This window comes from Bos grunniens, chromosome 26, assembly GCF_055505025.1.
Source record: "Bos grunniens cultivar Pamir isolate PY7600 chromosome 26, Bosgru_T2T1.0, whole genome shotgun sequence".
NCBI classification, from domain to species: Eukaryota; Metazoa; Chordata; class Mammalia; order Artiodactyla; family Bovidae; genus Bos; species Bos grunniens.
In genome coordinates, this window is record NC_141190.1 from 39,321,070 (window position 1) to 39,334,714 (window position 13,645).

The 13,645-nt window shown below is 55.6% G+C and overlaps 1 protein-coding gene across 6 annotated transcripts in view; it reads left to right on the top strand.

Annotated features, from left to right (window-relative positions):
* GRK5 (G protein-coupled receptor kinase 5) overlaps positions 1-10,381 on the top strand; it is a 232,510-nt gene extending 222,129 nt beyond the window's left edge. For all 6 annotated transcript variants that reach the window (XM_086377673.1, XM_086377672.1, XM_086377675.1 and 3 more), the window contains 4 exons: positions 1,595-1,732; positions 2,545-2,682; positions 3,488-3,619; positions 5,880-10,381. In XM_086377673.1, coding sequence (XP_086233799.1) covers positions 1,595-1,732; positions 2,545-2,682; positions 3,488-3,619; positions 5,880-5,978 — 507 coding nt within the window. In that variant the 3' untranslated portion in view covers positions 5,979-10,381. The remainder of the gene's footprint in view (positions 1-1,594; positions 1,733-2,544; positions 2,683-3,487; positions 3,620-5,879) is intronic.
* The last annotated feature ends 3,264 nt before the right edge of the window (positions 10,382-13,645 follow it).

Consider the following 13,645-nt stretch of genomic DNA (forward strand, 5'->3'; position numbering starts at 1 on the left):
CCACCCCTCACCTTTTTCCCTCACTGTGTCATCTGTCTGGCCAGCCCCTGCAGCCTTTGGGCCCTGCAGCCTCTGCGATTTCTTGGAGACAAGCAAAGCCCCAGGAGAAGAGCAGGAGTGGCCCTGAGCCACCAGTCCATGGGGCCAAGCCTGCCTGGGGGGTCGGTAGACCGAGTGGGGCGACGTTGTGAGCGGCTGTCTCACAGCTTCGTCCCTTTGAGGCCGTGATCTGTTGCTCGCCCCACTGTCGCCTTTCACTCCTTAGTTTGGGGGGAGGACAGTCCCAGCAAGTCTCCTCTCCAGACTGTGGACGCCAGGAGGCCCCCTGCCTCTCAGAATGAGCATGTGCAGAGGCCACCAGGACTCTGGTAGAAGAAAGGGCTGGACTCCCTCCAAGGTGCGAGCTGCCCACTTAGATTTCTGTCTCAAAGCAGACACTTAGTAGATTCCAACTGTGTACATGGTGGAGTGCTCAGTGTGGCGGGGAGGAGAGAGAAGCACAGGCTTCCCCTGGGACTGGGGAGGGGGCTGATGCCCTGCAGTCATGTGGGGGCCCCGCCTCATCTTCAGCTGTGGCCCGCCCCTCCCCCTCCCTTCCCCTTCCTCCTCCCCCCTCCCCATCTTTCATTCACACCTTCCTCCAGTTTGGTCTGGTGGCATGACTGTTCCTGTAGCCCCTTCCTCTCCTAATAACCTTCCATCCTGCATTTTGTTTGTGATGAGGACCTTTCTCCACCCCCAACCATCCTTGGCTCCCCACTACCTCTGTATTAAAATCCTACCTCCAGACCTGGCCTCCAGGACCCTCCATCACTCTCCCCAGCTGGTCCCTTTCACTGTGACCCATCTCTCTCACTCCCATCCTTCCCTCAGACTCAAAGATGAGTGTTCTCCAAGCTTGCCCTGCTGACGCTGTCACAGGTCCCTCCAGTGCCTTCTCCCGGCCTGGAAAGCCTGTCTCAGACGCCCCCTCCCCAGACCACCTCCTGATCCCTCAGCTAACAGCCAGTTCTCATTTCCTTTGCCACTGTGGTGTCGCATCTGCCTTGCCCTGATGGGTCCTCTTAACATGACTTTGCTGAGGCCAGACCCTCAGCATCCCGTCTCTCGGCGCCTCCTGGGTGCAAGTCTGCAATGTACTTACGAATCGCGTAAACGAATGAGAGAACCCACAGACCAGTCTTTGCCCTTGGTAGCTTACCTGGAGCAGAAGAGGGGATGCCAGTTCAGCATACACTAGTGGGTGCCAGGTACGCACCAGGCTCTGGACATGCAGTCGTGGGCAGAATCAGACAGGACTCCTGCTCTCCTGAGGGTTCCAGGCATCTGAGCATGCTGGGATCCTGGGACCACAAAGCGCATCGCGGTTCAGGAGAGCCTCCCAAATCAGGGTCGAGCGGTGTCTGATGGGAACCTGGGGTGGCCCAGGGCTGGTGGACGTGAGCGAAGGGATGTCTTGGCAGGGGATGGCTCGGGGATTCTTGTGTGGAAGGGAGGTGATCACAAGCTCTCCAAAGCCCCTCGCCCCTCGGGCCTCTGGGCAGGAGGAAAGGCCCCCCACCCGGCGTGTCCTCATGGGGCTCTCCTTTTGCAGCTGCTCACCAAAGATGCAAAGCAGAGGCTGGGCTGCCAGGAGGAAGGGGCCGCGGAGGTCAAGAGACACCCCTTCTTCAGGAACATGAATTTCAAGCGCTTAGAGGCCGGGATGTTGGATCCCCCCTTTGTTCCAGATGTGAGTAGCTCCCCAGCCTGGACTGAGCCTGTGCACTGGTTTATGACCTTCGACTTTGCTAAATGTCTGTGAGGGGCCCTGGACCAGGGGCTGAGACCCATGGGCAGGGGGTGGCTCCCATCTGCCAGTAGCAGAGCATCGCCTGGTCTGAGGAGGTCTCTCTGCACCCACCCTAGCTTCATCACCTCTATGAAGTTTTCATTTCCAGATTCCCAGGCTCCTAGAGCCCTTGGGAGCCCTCCCCCACCGATCTTGAACTCCCAGAGGGCAGGGCCCGGGTTTGTCTCTGTGAGTCCCTGAACTGCAGCCCCAGAGCATGTTTGGCGGACAAGAGAGATGAAAGAGATCACCAGGGTTACAGCATCAGGTCCATAGCAGCACTGACAACAGCCTCCTGTCCTAGTGCCTCGATTGTCCCCATTTTGCAGGCGAGGAAACTAAGGCCTTCAGGGGTTATGTGACTTTCCCAAAGTACCTAAGCACCACAGCTGGGACCCCAGCCCAGGGCTGTGTGTGGCAGACGAGCCTGCATGGTGACCTACCGCTTCTGACTGGCCTCTGATGTGGGAAGGGCCAGAGTGGTCCTCCTGGGGACATGCCCCATCACAGCCTGTGTGGGTCAGTGATGGCAGGAAGGCGCCTTGAGTTCTCATCACCCCAACTGGGGGCCCCTTGGTCCCACTGAGCCAGGGCAGCCCAGGTTCCCAGGGCTGGGGGGAGGCCCTGGGAGACCACCCCTGCCCCCCCTTCCCTGCACCACCCCACCACCACCCCCCCGCCCCCGCTCCCCATTCAAATCCCTCCCTCCCCAGCCCCGGGCCGTGTACTGCAAGGACGTCTTGGACATCGAGCAGTTCTCCACCGTGAAGGGCGTCAACCTGGACCACACGGACGACGACTTCTACTCCAAGTTCTCCACGGGCTCTGTGCCCATCCCGTGGCAAAGCGAGGTGAGCACGGTGGGGTCCTCAGCTTCACCCCAAAGCGGGGGCGGGGCTGCTCTGACGGCGAGGCGGGGGAAGGGGGGGACGGGGGGGCGGTGTTCTGGTGGGCAGACTGGGGCGGTGGCGTGCTGCAGGGTCAGGAGCTGGCGGGGTGGGGAGAGGAGGCCTATCCAGATGACTCTGGAGAAGCGTGGCTGGGAAACGGCAGCAGCTGGAGGCCCGAGGTGGGTGATGGAGTCGGGGTGGTTACCTGAGGACTGAAGATGCACCAGCAGGCAAAACTGCATCCCTCCTTTGGGGATCTTAGTGCAGGGTGAGCCAGCAAAGTGCTCCCATTACCGCACTGCACACGAGGATGGAGCCCAGTCCGAGCTGGTTCATGTGAGATAGACATGATGGGGAGGTTGGCCTGCAGCCCTGGAGTGGGACGGTGCAGAGCCCTGGGGTGAAGGAGGAGCTGAGGGTGGCTGGAAAATGAGCACCTCCATCCCAGCCTCCGTGGCCGGCTTCTGTCTTCTGAGTGAGGACGGCTCACCAGGCGGTCTGGGAGAGGCATGGGCAGGCGGGGAGCTGCTGGGGTCTCACCCCGGGCGAGTGGAGGGCCTGGCCGGCTTCTGGCTTCTGAGTGAGGACGGCTCACCAGGCGGTCTGGGAGAGGCATGGGCGGGCGGGGAGCTGCCGGGGTCTCACCCCGGGCGAGTGGAGGGCCTGGCAGGGACAGTGTCACCCACGGCCGGGCTGCTGGGCTGCCTGTCCCCCCGGGATGGCCTGGACAGCCCTTACCCTGCCTGTGTTTTGACCGCTTCTCCAGATGATAGAAACAGAGTGCTTTAAGGAGCTGAACGTGTTCGGACCCCACGGTACCCTCTCACCGGACCTGAACCGAAGCCACCCTCCGGAACCGCCAAAGAAGGGGCTGCTCCAGAGGCTCTTCAAGCGTCAGGTGAGACCCTCACCTCCCACCCCAACCTGGATGCCCTGGTCTCAGCTCCGGGAACCCCAGGCCTGACCCTTGCATAGCACTGAGACCAACTTGCTGGCCGGGGAGACCAGGGGTTGCAGCTGCAGCCTGGAAGGACAGGCAACCTGTGTGAAGTGCCTTGAAACCCACTGGTTAATGAGGTCCCCAGAGCGGAGGGGCAAACCCAAAGTTCACCCTCTGTCAGGGTTCCTCAGCCTCAGCGCTGTCGATGCATTGGGTTTATTCTTTGTTGTGGGGGCTGTCCTGTGCCTTTAGGGGTTCAGCAGCACCCCTGGCCTCCAGCCAGTAGATGGCAGTAGCATCCACTCCTGTGTGTCAGTCAAATATGTCCCCAGGGCCTGGGGACAAAAAACGTCCCTGGTTGAGAATCTTTGTAAAGGCGACGCCAGTTATGCACGCAAAGATTTGACAGAGAACAGGTGTACCTGGTGTTGCACAGGCGATCCCCACAGAACCTCGGGGCTCCTGAGGAGGGGCCCTGTAGTTTGATGCTGGGCCTTCCAGCCGGCAGCCAGAGGAGACTTTGTCCCTCAGGAAAAGGTATTCTTCTCTCAGAGCCTGGTGTTGGATCAAGGGTTGATGGGGCCAAATGGGAGAAATGTCCCAGGCAGGACCAGGCAGGCCTTGGAGAGAGACCCCTACCCTCATCCCTGCCACCAAGAAGGGGTTAGTCACTATAGCGCCCCCTCCTGGCCTGGTCCTTTAAGAAGGCGTGGTCCCATCCCCAGACCTGCGAGGCCCCTGGTTCCTTACTCTCCTCTCTCCCAGCCCACAGGAGCAGCCCCTCTCCCCAGGGGGATGAAGAGGTGAAGGCAGGTGCAGCTCTGTCCCCAGACCCTTGGCATCCCACCTCCCTCCCCCTTAAATAACAGGGACCAGATGGCTGTGGCACTCCACCGTGGGCCAGGCCCTGCGCTGAGTGCTTTTTGAAGGCGTCTCCTATTTAATCTTCATAAAACCCCAGGCCTCCGTTCAGCCATTCATTCCACCAGTGTGTATTGAGAACCTACTCATGCCAGACTGTTACCTGAGGACTTAGGATGCAGCAGCAGGCAAAACCGCATCCCTCCTTTGGGGACCTTAGCGGAGGGTGAGCCCCGGAAGTGCTCCCATCACCCCATTTCACAGATGAGGAAACTGAGGCTGAGAGGGGTTAGGGAACTTGCTCAAGGTCACACAGCCTGTGAGCCCACGCAGAGGATCTGGGATAACAGGGTGGGGAGCATGGATCTGGCAGAATCCAGAGAGAAAATGCAGACTGAGGGCCCAAGTTTGCAGTTTTATCTAGAAACTTCATGAGAGTTTCACCCCCTATTCCACAAACATACTCATCTCCGCCTACTGTAAAAATATAATTTTCAAATGCCTCCATCAAGTAAAATTGAAATTCCAGACAGAAATGACCTCCACCTCTGACAGGACAGCCCCAGATTCTGGGACAGGTGTTTGCTATGGAAGCTCACAGTCCAGGTTCAAATCCAGCCCTGACCCCTTCCCGGTTGGGTGGCAGCTCAATGACCCTCTCCCAGCCTCTGTTTGCCCATCGGAAAATGCAGGATGGAGATGCTCGCTGCCCGGGGTGGAAAGAGGACTTAGTGGGGTGGAGAACAGTGGCCTCAGCACGTGCCCGACAACACCACCAACGGGGGGAGCAGACGCCCGGAACTTTCCTCTCCTGGGATGGGATGCTGAGAGACTTCCGGGGGTGCTAAGGGTGAGCAGCTCGTGGTTCCGGAGCCGGGCACCCAAGAGAGCCCTTTGTATACACAGCCTTGTTTCCTTTTTCCAACAGCCCTGGGCACAAGTGGCTCCTACCCCACCTTACAAAGGCTAGGCAGCCAACGGAGTCAGACGCTTGCTCAAGGTCACTCAGCTAAGAAGTGGCACATTTAGGGTTTGAACTGGCAGCCTAACTCCAGGCCAGCAGGTCTAACCATGTAGATATTAATATAGAGGGACCGCCTCCTTCCTGGCTTGGGCTTCTGGAGAAGCCCTCCGCCCGGGCACCAGGAGAAGCCCTCTGCCCGCAGGGTGGTCTGTGGACCTAGGCCTGTGGGGGGAAAACAGAAGGCAGCAGAAAGCAAGAGGGAGGGCTGGTCACCCAAGCCCCTTCCGGCTCAGATTCCGAGGCCCCTGTGAGGCGAGGGCCCCAGGGCCTGACTCTGCAATGACTGACTTGCTTTTGCTCTCTCTCTCCTCTCTGCTCACCGCCCCCTCCCAGCATCAAAACAATTCCAAGAGTTCACCCAATTCCAAGACCAGTTTTAACCACCACATCAATTCAAACCACGTGAGTTCAAACTCCACCGGAAGCAGCTAGTTGCAGCTCTGGCCTGAAGTCCACGGTGGGACCAGCCTGGACCCTTCTTCTTAGAAGCAGAATTGCAACCAGAGGAGCTCCCACCCTGGCGGGCGGGCGGGGAAGCCCTCCAGGAGCCGGGGAAGGAGGCGGCCCACCCCTGAGATGGGGAGCCTCCCAGTTCCTCAAAGAGATTTCCACTCAGGTCTGTGTTTGGAGGCGGCCCTCGAGCCGAGATGGATTGGACGTGTCTCTGGCGAACATTGCAATAGAAATCCAGTTGGATACAACTTGCACGTATTTTAATAGCATCCTAATAACTAGAACTGAATTTTGTCTTTATTATTTTTAAAGAAAAGTTTTGTAAATTTCTCTATTGTCTCAGTTTACATTTTGTATATTTGTATTTAAAAGAAAGTCAGACTTTGAGGGTGTATATTTTCTGTGCAGCCACTGTTAAACCATGTGTTTTAAGACATTTTAGAGGGGGATTGGTGGGAGGGGGGGATTTACAACAGCAATGAAAAATGTGACTCAAGACTTCCAGAGCCTCAAATGAGAAAATGTTTTTATTAAATGTAGAAAATGATCCACACTTCACCTTTAAAGGATTGGTTGTATCCATCTCTATAAGCTTTTCCTCATTTGGCATCCTCGTTCTGTTGGCTTGTAACCATCTGAATTAAATGCCCAAAGGCACACTGGGACATCACCCCCAGCCAGAATACCTTCCATTGGGTGCGTGGAGTCACCTGAGCTCTGCTCCATCAGAACATGCACTTCCCTTTGGGGGCACGTGATGCCGCCGTTGCTTCGGGCTCGGCCTCCTCTTCTGAAAGGCGGCCAGTACTTGGAGCTGAGAGTCTTCAGCACAGTGATGTCTAGGCCTCTTCTTTCTGAGCAGGTTCTGACTGCTGGAGCCAGTGTGTTTTCAAGAGTCTTGCATTTGGGGATTACTTTATTCTATTTTAAAGAGACACATAGCAAGGATAAGTAGTCATGGAACCCCAAGAGTCCCAAGCCCTTCCAGCCCATGGAAGCATCAGGGGGCAGAGGTCTTGGGTTTGTAGAGGGGAGAGTGGTTTGCCCAGGGCCTCCAGGCATATCCCTTGAGTATATACGGATCAGAAGGTCTTGAGAGCTTCGAGGGGCCCAGGTGACATGGATGGATGGATGGATGTGGTTGGTTCTCCAAGCAAATGGGAGAGGCTGGGCCACCAAAGGAGCTCAGGACTCACCGTCCTTTCTGGGCGAGGGAGCGCAGAGGCACGTATTAACTGGGCATCTCAAGTCTCCAGGCACAAGCAGCCCCAGGGGACTTGGTGGCTTTGCCAGCCCAGGGCCTCTAGAGGGCCCTTTGAGCATGGCCATCCAGCCCCAGGTTGCCTCCGGCCTTCCCCTGCTGCCTTCACAAGATGACAAGGAGCAAATCTGCCTTTGCCTCCCCTCCCGGACGGGGTGAAAGGTCAACATCCCATGCTCCCCTGCCTGCCCAGTTGGCCTCGGTCAGACCTGGTCTCAGCCACCAGGCAGCTACCCGGGTTTCTCCCGGTGTGGGCCCTGTACTTCCTGCGGTGACATCTCCCATCAAAATACAGATTCCGGGCTCCACCCCAAACCCACAGAATGGGGTTTTCTGGGAGTAGGTCCAGGAACCCGCTTCTTCAGAAGGCTTGCCAGGTCACTTTGCTGCACCCCGGAGTGTGAGAGCCACGGCCTCAGGCCACCCGTGGGGCTTCCGATTCTCCCAAACTTACTTCTGTAGGTGACCAGGCAGCTTTGGAGCCTGAGGTTTCAGGAAGAGAGAGAAGCCAGTGTGTCAGCCTTGTGTGTAGTTCCCATGCTCTTCCCCAACCCTTGCCACTGGGTCTGGGCGCTAGACAGGCGCCTGACCTTTGCAACTGACCATTTTGAGGCCATTTTACAAGCAAAGAGGAGCCAGGAAACAGTTGGGCTTCCCTCAGATCCCTTTAATACAGTATTATTTTCTTCAAGACCAGCTCATGTCTCCAAGGCTGCTTCCCTTCGCTTTCCTGGGCTGAGTACAAGATGAATACAAACAGCTATACTGAATTTTTGCTGAGGAAGTGGAGCTCTTTGACCAGTATTTTAAGATCCTCGAGCTCTGACTGACCTTCCTTTCTTAATCAAAAGAGGGACAGTCATCCTGCTGGGATAGTCACCAGCCCACGCCACCACCCTCCTGTCTGGAAGTTTCATTCATTTTGCCGCGTTCACAGCGACCCAAGCTTTTCCAAATTGACTGGTGTGCAGAAGTCCGTCTCTTTGCACCTCAAAGCCAATGCACTGTCGGTTTGCATTAAGCATCCTCAAGGAGCAAGAAAGGAAACATGAACCAGTGTGTTTCTACATTGTGAGAGCAGAGATGCTAAAAGCACAGAGCTTTGCATGGCTCTCAGAATCACAGGCGTCTTGCTTCACAGTCACTACCTGCCCCCGAGTGCCCAGAGGACACAGAGTCAGACTCGTTGGCCTTTGCAATCCTGCTCTTCCTTTAGGCCCATTGCTCTGTACTTCATTTAGAATAGTGCCTGAAAGTCAGCCCCCTCCTCTCGGGGTCCCCACAGGTCCTGCCCCTGGATGCCCCGACCCTGTACCAACCGCCCCCCACAAGCTTCTACTCTGGCTTGTTTTCTATAGCTGCATTTTTTTAAAGATTTCTTTTTAATTAAGAAGAAAACTTCCTACCACCCACCTGTCCAGGATGAGGCATCTTTGGACAGCGAGTGGATTTAAATCTTTTTACTGCATTGGAGCTCTTCATGGAAGAGCCTTTCTTCCTCCGAGTCTTTATGTTCTTCTCACCGGATCTTCGCTGACTTTGTGCCTTTGACGTGAGACGCAGGGTCTTGCAAAAGCGTCTCTGCTTCCACTTTTCAGGAGACAAGCCGCTGTACCCGGTGGGATGGGGGTGGTCTCTCTGCCATGATCACCATGACCCAGGAGTGTTTCTCGAGCCCCTGGCGGTGGGATTCTCCCATAATATCACTCTTAAGATCACAAAGACCCAACCCCACCTTCCTGGAGGATGGCACCACCTCCCACAACAGCTCATCCTCTGATCTTTCTAGGCCGGATCATCACTTTGAAAACCACGAGGCTTCTTACAAGGGCAGTTGGCTGGCACAGTAGTCAAATGTTGCTCTGTCTTGAGCAGTCCCAGGAGGGCTTCTGTCCCAAAAGGCACTGCTCTCAGCAAAAGAGAGCCTCTGTGTCGGAGGCCATGCTCCCTGGAAGCTCACAGTGGGGTCTGGTGTGTGCACGCTTCTCAGGCAGCCCATGGGGGCAAATGGCAGTGAGTTCTGAGATCACGTGTGGGAGTGCAGCCTTGACATCAAAGGCACAAGTGGAATGTGGCTGCCTGCCCTTGGACCTAGCGAGCCTGGATGATGTTGAGGGCCTGCCCTCCGAGAGGCAGGAGCTGTCCATGCCATTCCAAGGTGCCCAGCTCACCATGGAGGCTCCTCATCCTTTCACACCCTGTCCTCCCCCCATCCCTCGAAGTTTTCCCACCAACTTTCTCATGCAAACTGCTGACCCAGACCTCAATACAGAGGGAGCCCCGCAGCCCCCTGAACTTGGCACCCTAGGCCTCGGCCAAGGGGAACAGCAGCCTTGCCGACTGTCAGCAGTCCCCAGAGATGAAGAGGGAACGCTAGGCAGGGTGACACTGGGCTCGCCTCTCAGTTTGCTATGTGATTGTGTACCTGGGGGCAACCCCTCTGGTCGTCTCCTGTTCCCTAGCTCCACACTCTGAAGTAGGACCTCCTAACATTTTAGCCTTTGTACAGAAAGCATGTGAAATCTTTGTGCATCTCCAAGCGCAGGGCTGTGAGTCATGAATGGCACAGAGCTCACGTCTTTCTGATCACAACAGACCAAGACGGTGACACCTCATCCCCCGAGACCCCTTCTGTACCTACAACAAACCAGCCCAGCTTTTCCAGCTCCAGCAGGTGTGGGTGCTCATCAGGTCTAACTTTAAAGTCTTGTGCTGTGGACAGTGGCTAAAACTTTTGAAACGCTAGCTCTCCTTCCGAGGGAAAGACACACCCCAAAAGAAGAATCTAGACGTCTTGCTCCGGTGCATCACTAAGTCATTTTTGTAATAGATCAGAAGCAAGTGTTCTCAATTAGAAGAGCTTCGTGGCTGTTGGTAGTGCGAAAATAATAATTCTTCTAGTATCCAAAGGTTTCTTTCTTTTTTTTTTCAGGGAAATTTTAACATTGATGAATAAAAATAGTTCCATTTTGGAGGTCGTTCCTGAAGAGACCAGCTTTTGTTCTCCTGCTGCTCTGAATCTTTGTATGTTTCCTCGAATATGTCACAGTGCTGCTGTATCTAGATCGAACCACTGTTGTTTTGGGTTTTTTTTTAAGAGAAATAAATTCCTTAATGAAAATACGGCTGCATTCTTTCCTTCTGAGCTGTTCTGTTCCTTCTGCCAAAGCCAGCTGCCCTCAAGATGCCAGGACCTGCCGCTTCGGTCTCTGAGTTAAACTTTCATCAGGTGGACGGTTCAGCCCCACCCAAGGCTGGCCCTGTACTGACCATCCGACCTGACCACAGCTAGCCCCACTCCGGGGGGCAGGGCCTAAGGAGCCCTTTCTAGGCTGTTTGACTTCTGATCCCAAACCCAACAGATGGCTCCAGAGTGCTCCTGTCACATGATGCCAGGCAGGATGGGGTGAGCGGGCCCAAGTCAGTGCCTGCACCCCAACGTGAGATGGGGCACCTCCCCCAGCAGGTTTTATTAATACCCGACAAAGGCCATAACTCCGAGATGGGCTCTGCAGACAGGACCTCTTCTGGCCTTTCAGCCTTCACAGAGCTGCATGTCAGAACTGCACACCAGCACAGCAGGATGGCCTTTGTGCCTCTGAACCCAGAGTCCCAGTCTAGGCCCCGAGAGCCCTCAGTCTCCCTCTCCACCTGCTTGGCCCAGTAGGACAATGAGCAGGACTTTGGGTGCTAAGTGGGCTTCCCTGGAAGCTCAGCTAGTAAAGAACCCACCTGCAATTCAGGAGACCCCAGTTTGATTCCTGGGTCAGGAAGATATGCTGGAGAAGGGATAGGATACCCACCCCAGTATTCTTGGGCTTCCCTAGTGACTCAGCTGGTAAAGAATCCACCTGCAATGTGGGAAATCTGGGTTCGATCCCTGGGTTGGGAAGATCGCCTGGAGAAGGGAACAGCTACCCACTCCAGTATTCTGGCCTGGAGAATTCCACAGACTGTATAGTCCATGGGACCGCAGAATCGAACATGACCGAGTGACCTTCACTTTGGGTGCTAACAACACTTTACTGACCGTCAGTAGGACCTGAGTGGCCACTTATCACTGAGCCTCAGTGGCTTCATGTGTAAAATGGAATAGCACCTGCCAGGAGCAGAGGGTGGAGTGGGGGACTCCTGAAAGATTCGGGAGGACCCTGTGATGCTCAGAACAGAGGCCTCTGTCCTGGAGGACACAGCCACCCTGGCTGTCTTTGGTCCTAGAACAGGGTGGGGGTCCTAGACCCACACACATCAGCCCCTCACAGCCCCAAGTGGAGCTGGTTTCAGCCCCAGCACCTGGTGAGGGAGGCCCTGAGCTGGGAGTCGAGGCTTGAGCCTCCTGCTTCACAGGGATGGTAGGAATCAGAGTCATGTTGTCCTCTGGCTCCTGGAGCAGGGTCTGGTGAGCAATAGGGATGGGGAAGGGTGGGGAACCTGGTGGGCTGAGGTGACCTCACCTGGAGAGAAAGTAGAGGAGGAAGTGCGCTGAGCCTCCGAACAGGGGTGGGGAGCCCCTGCCTTACCTGCCAGGGGCTATTCTCTCGGTGGCCCTGGCATTTTCTCTGGGATCTTCTCCCGCCGTCCCATAAACCCTCCTATCTGAGCTGGCCCCGCAGGCAGACAGAGGGCTCGAGGGGGAAACTCCAGCCTCAGGCCCCTGCCGCCCCTCCCACCCACACCCTCTGCCCAGTGACTTGAGCGTTTCCCAGGTAGACGGGGTGAGCCGGGGGCAGACAGTATCTCTCAGTCCCCTCCCTCACTCCAGACAGCCATGGATTTGCTAAGTGTCCTCGTGACTTTTGCCAAAATGTCCTCCAACTAGTTCATTTCCAGGCTCTGAGTGGACACCCCCAGGCACTAAGGAGCTTCAGGCTGCTATCCTCTGGAACAGGGTCTGTGGGGTCACAGGACCGACTTGACACCCCTGGAGACCGTGAAGAGGAAGGAAAGAGAAGCCCTCGGGGACGGGCACTTAGGCAGCAGCAGGCCAGGGCCCCTGGCAGCACTTTGCCCAGCTGTGCCTCAAGCCAAACACTGCCCGGACGGGGTCTGCTGTGGGTAGGGGCAGAGAGCACAAGGAGGAGGCCGTTCGTGTGGCTAGAGGGTGAGTGCTCACCCTACTCAGTCAAACTCAGATAAAGCCTCTGTCCTCTTCAGCTTCATTCCAGGGGCCATCAGCCCCCTATTCCATAGATAAAAACCAGGGTGTGTGGAGACTCAGGCCAGTGCCTCTCACCTGAGGGAGCACAGCCTTACCTGAGCTCTTTGTAAACCACAGACTCTGATTTACCAGGCCTGGGTCAGGGTCTGCCTGCCTAACAAGCTCCCAGGAGAAGCTTCCGTCCACGGGCGACCGTTGAGAAGAGAACTTCAAAGTGGAGCGTCAGGCCAAGGTCTGTAGTCAAGCCAGGGCCTACGTTCCCACCGCTGTCCCCTCAGGCCCTGCACTCGGAGGTATCGATGTCTTAGGGAGACTGGAGTATGTTCGCCCTGCCCTGAGTGGGGCTCACACTAGTGCTTCTCAAGGTCTGGTCCCTGGGAGCTCGGGCAAACTCTCACCGGCCCCCACCCAGGCCCACTGAGTCAGGAACTCTGGGCAAGACCTGGTAACAGGCCATCCAAGTGATTTAGGACACACTTAGGTTTGAGGGCCACTGATTTACAAAGTGCTTTCATCTCCCTGAAATCTCACTGAAGCCCAGGGTCTCCCTGTGGACAGCTTGTTAAGCTGAGACATCCTGGGTGAGGTTTGCATGTATAAAAATGGAGATGGTGCATGTGGCTGACTGCCTTGGTTCTCCAAAAATGGGAGCAAGGTGCACTGGGTTATCGTCTTGCCTTATATTTTAAAAAATGAAAGGATAAGCCAAAAACTTAAAGAAAAAATTACCTAAAGGGAGAGGTATGGGGGGTGGGGTGGGTAAACAGGTAATAAAAGCCAGGCCTCTCTGAAAGTGCTTGTAGACTTGACTTAGAAAGCCAGGGCTCAAATACAAAACAAGTCTGGAGTTAGGGGAGATTTTTGTCCAAAAGGGTTCTTGTAAAGGAAGAAAGAAGGGGTCATTGCAACAGAGGGACAGACGATATCTCAGAAGAGAGGCTGCTTTGACTCTGAGGCCTACAAGGGCTCAGGTGTTGGGTATAAAGGAGGTTTTCATTTAGAAGGGGAGTAAACAAGCCTCTTCTCACTCCACTTCCCACCCTCATTCTTTCTAGAAGAGGATGCTTCACCAAAAGTCCAGCGTATTCTCCAAGGGGCTGCATGCTGGCTTGGGCTGAGGGTGGGCCAGAGTTCAGGATCTGGAGGAAGGAAAGAAACAACCAAAGCTGGACTGACAAGCATTTTGCTCTGATGGGCCAGTAAGGACCAACATTTCAGCTATGGTTT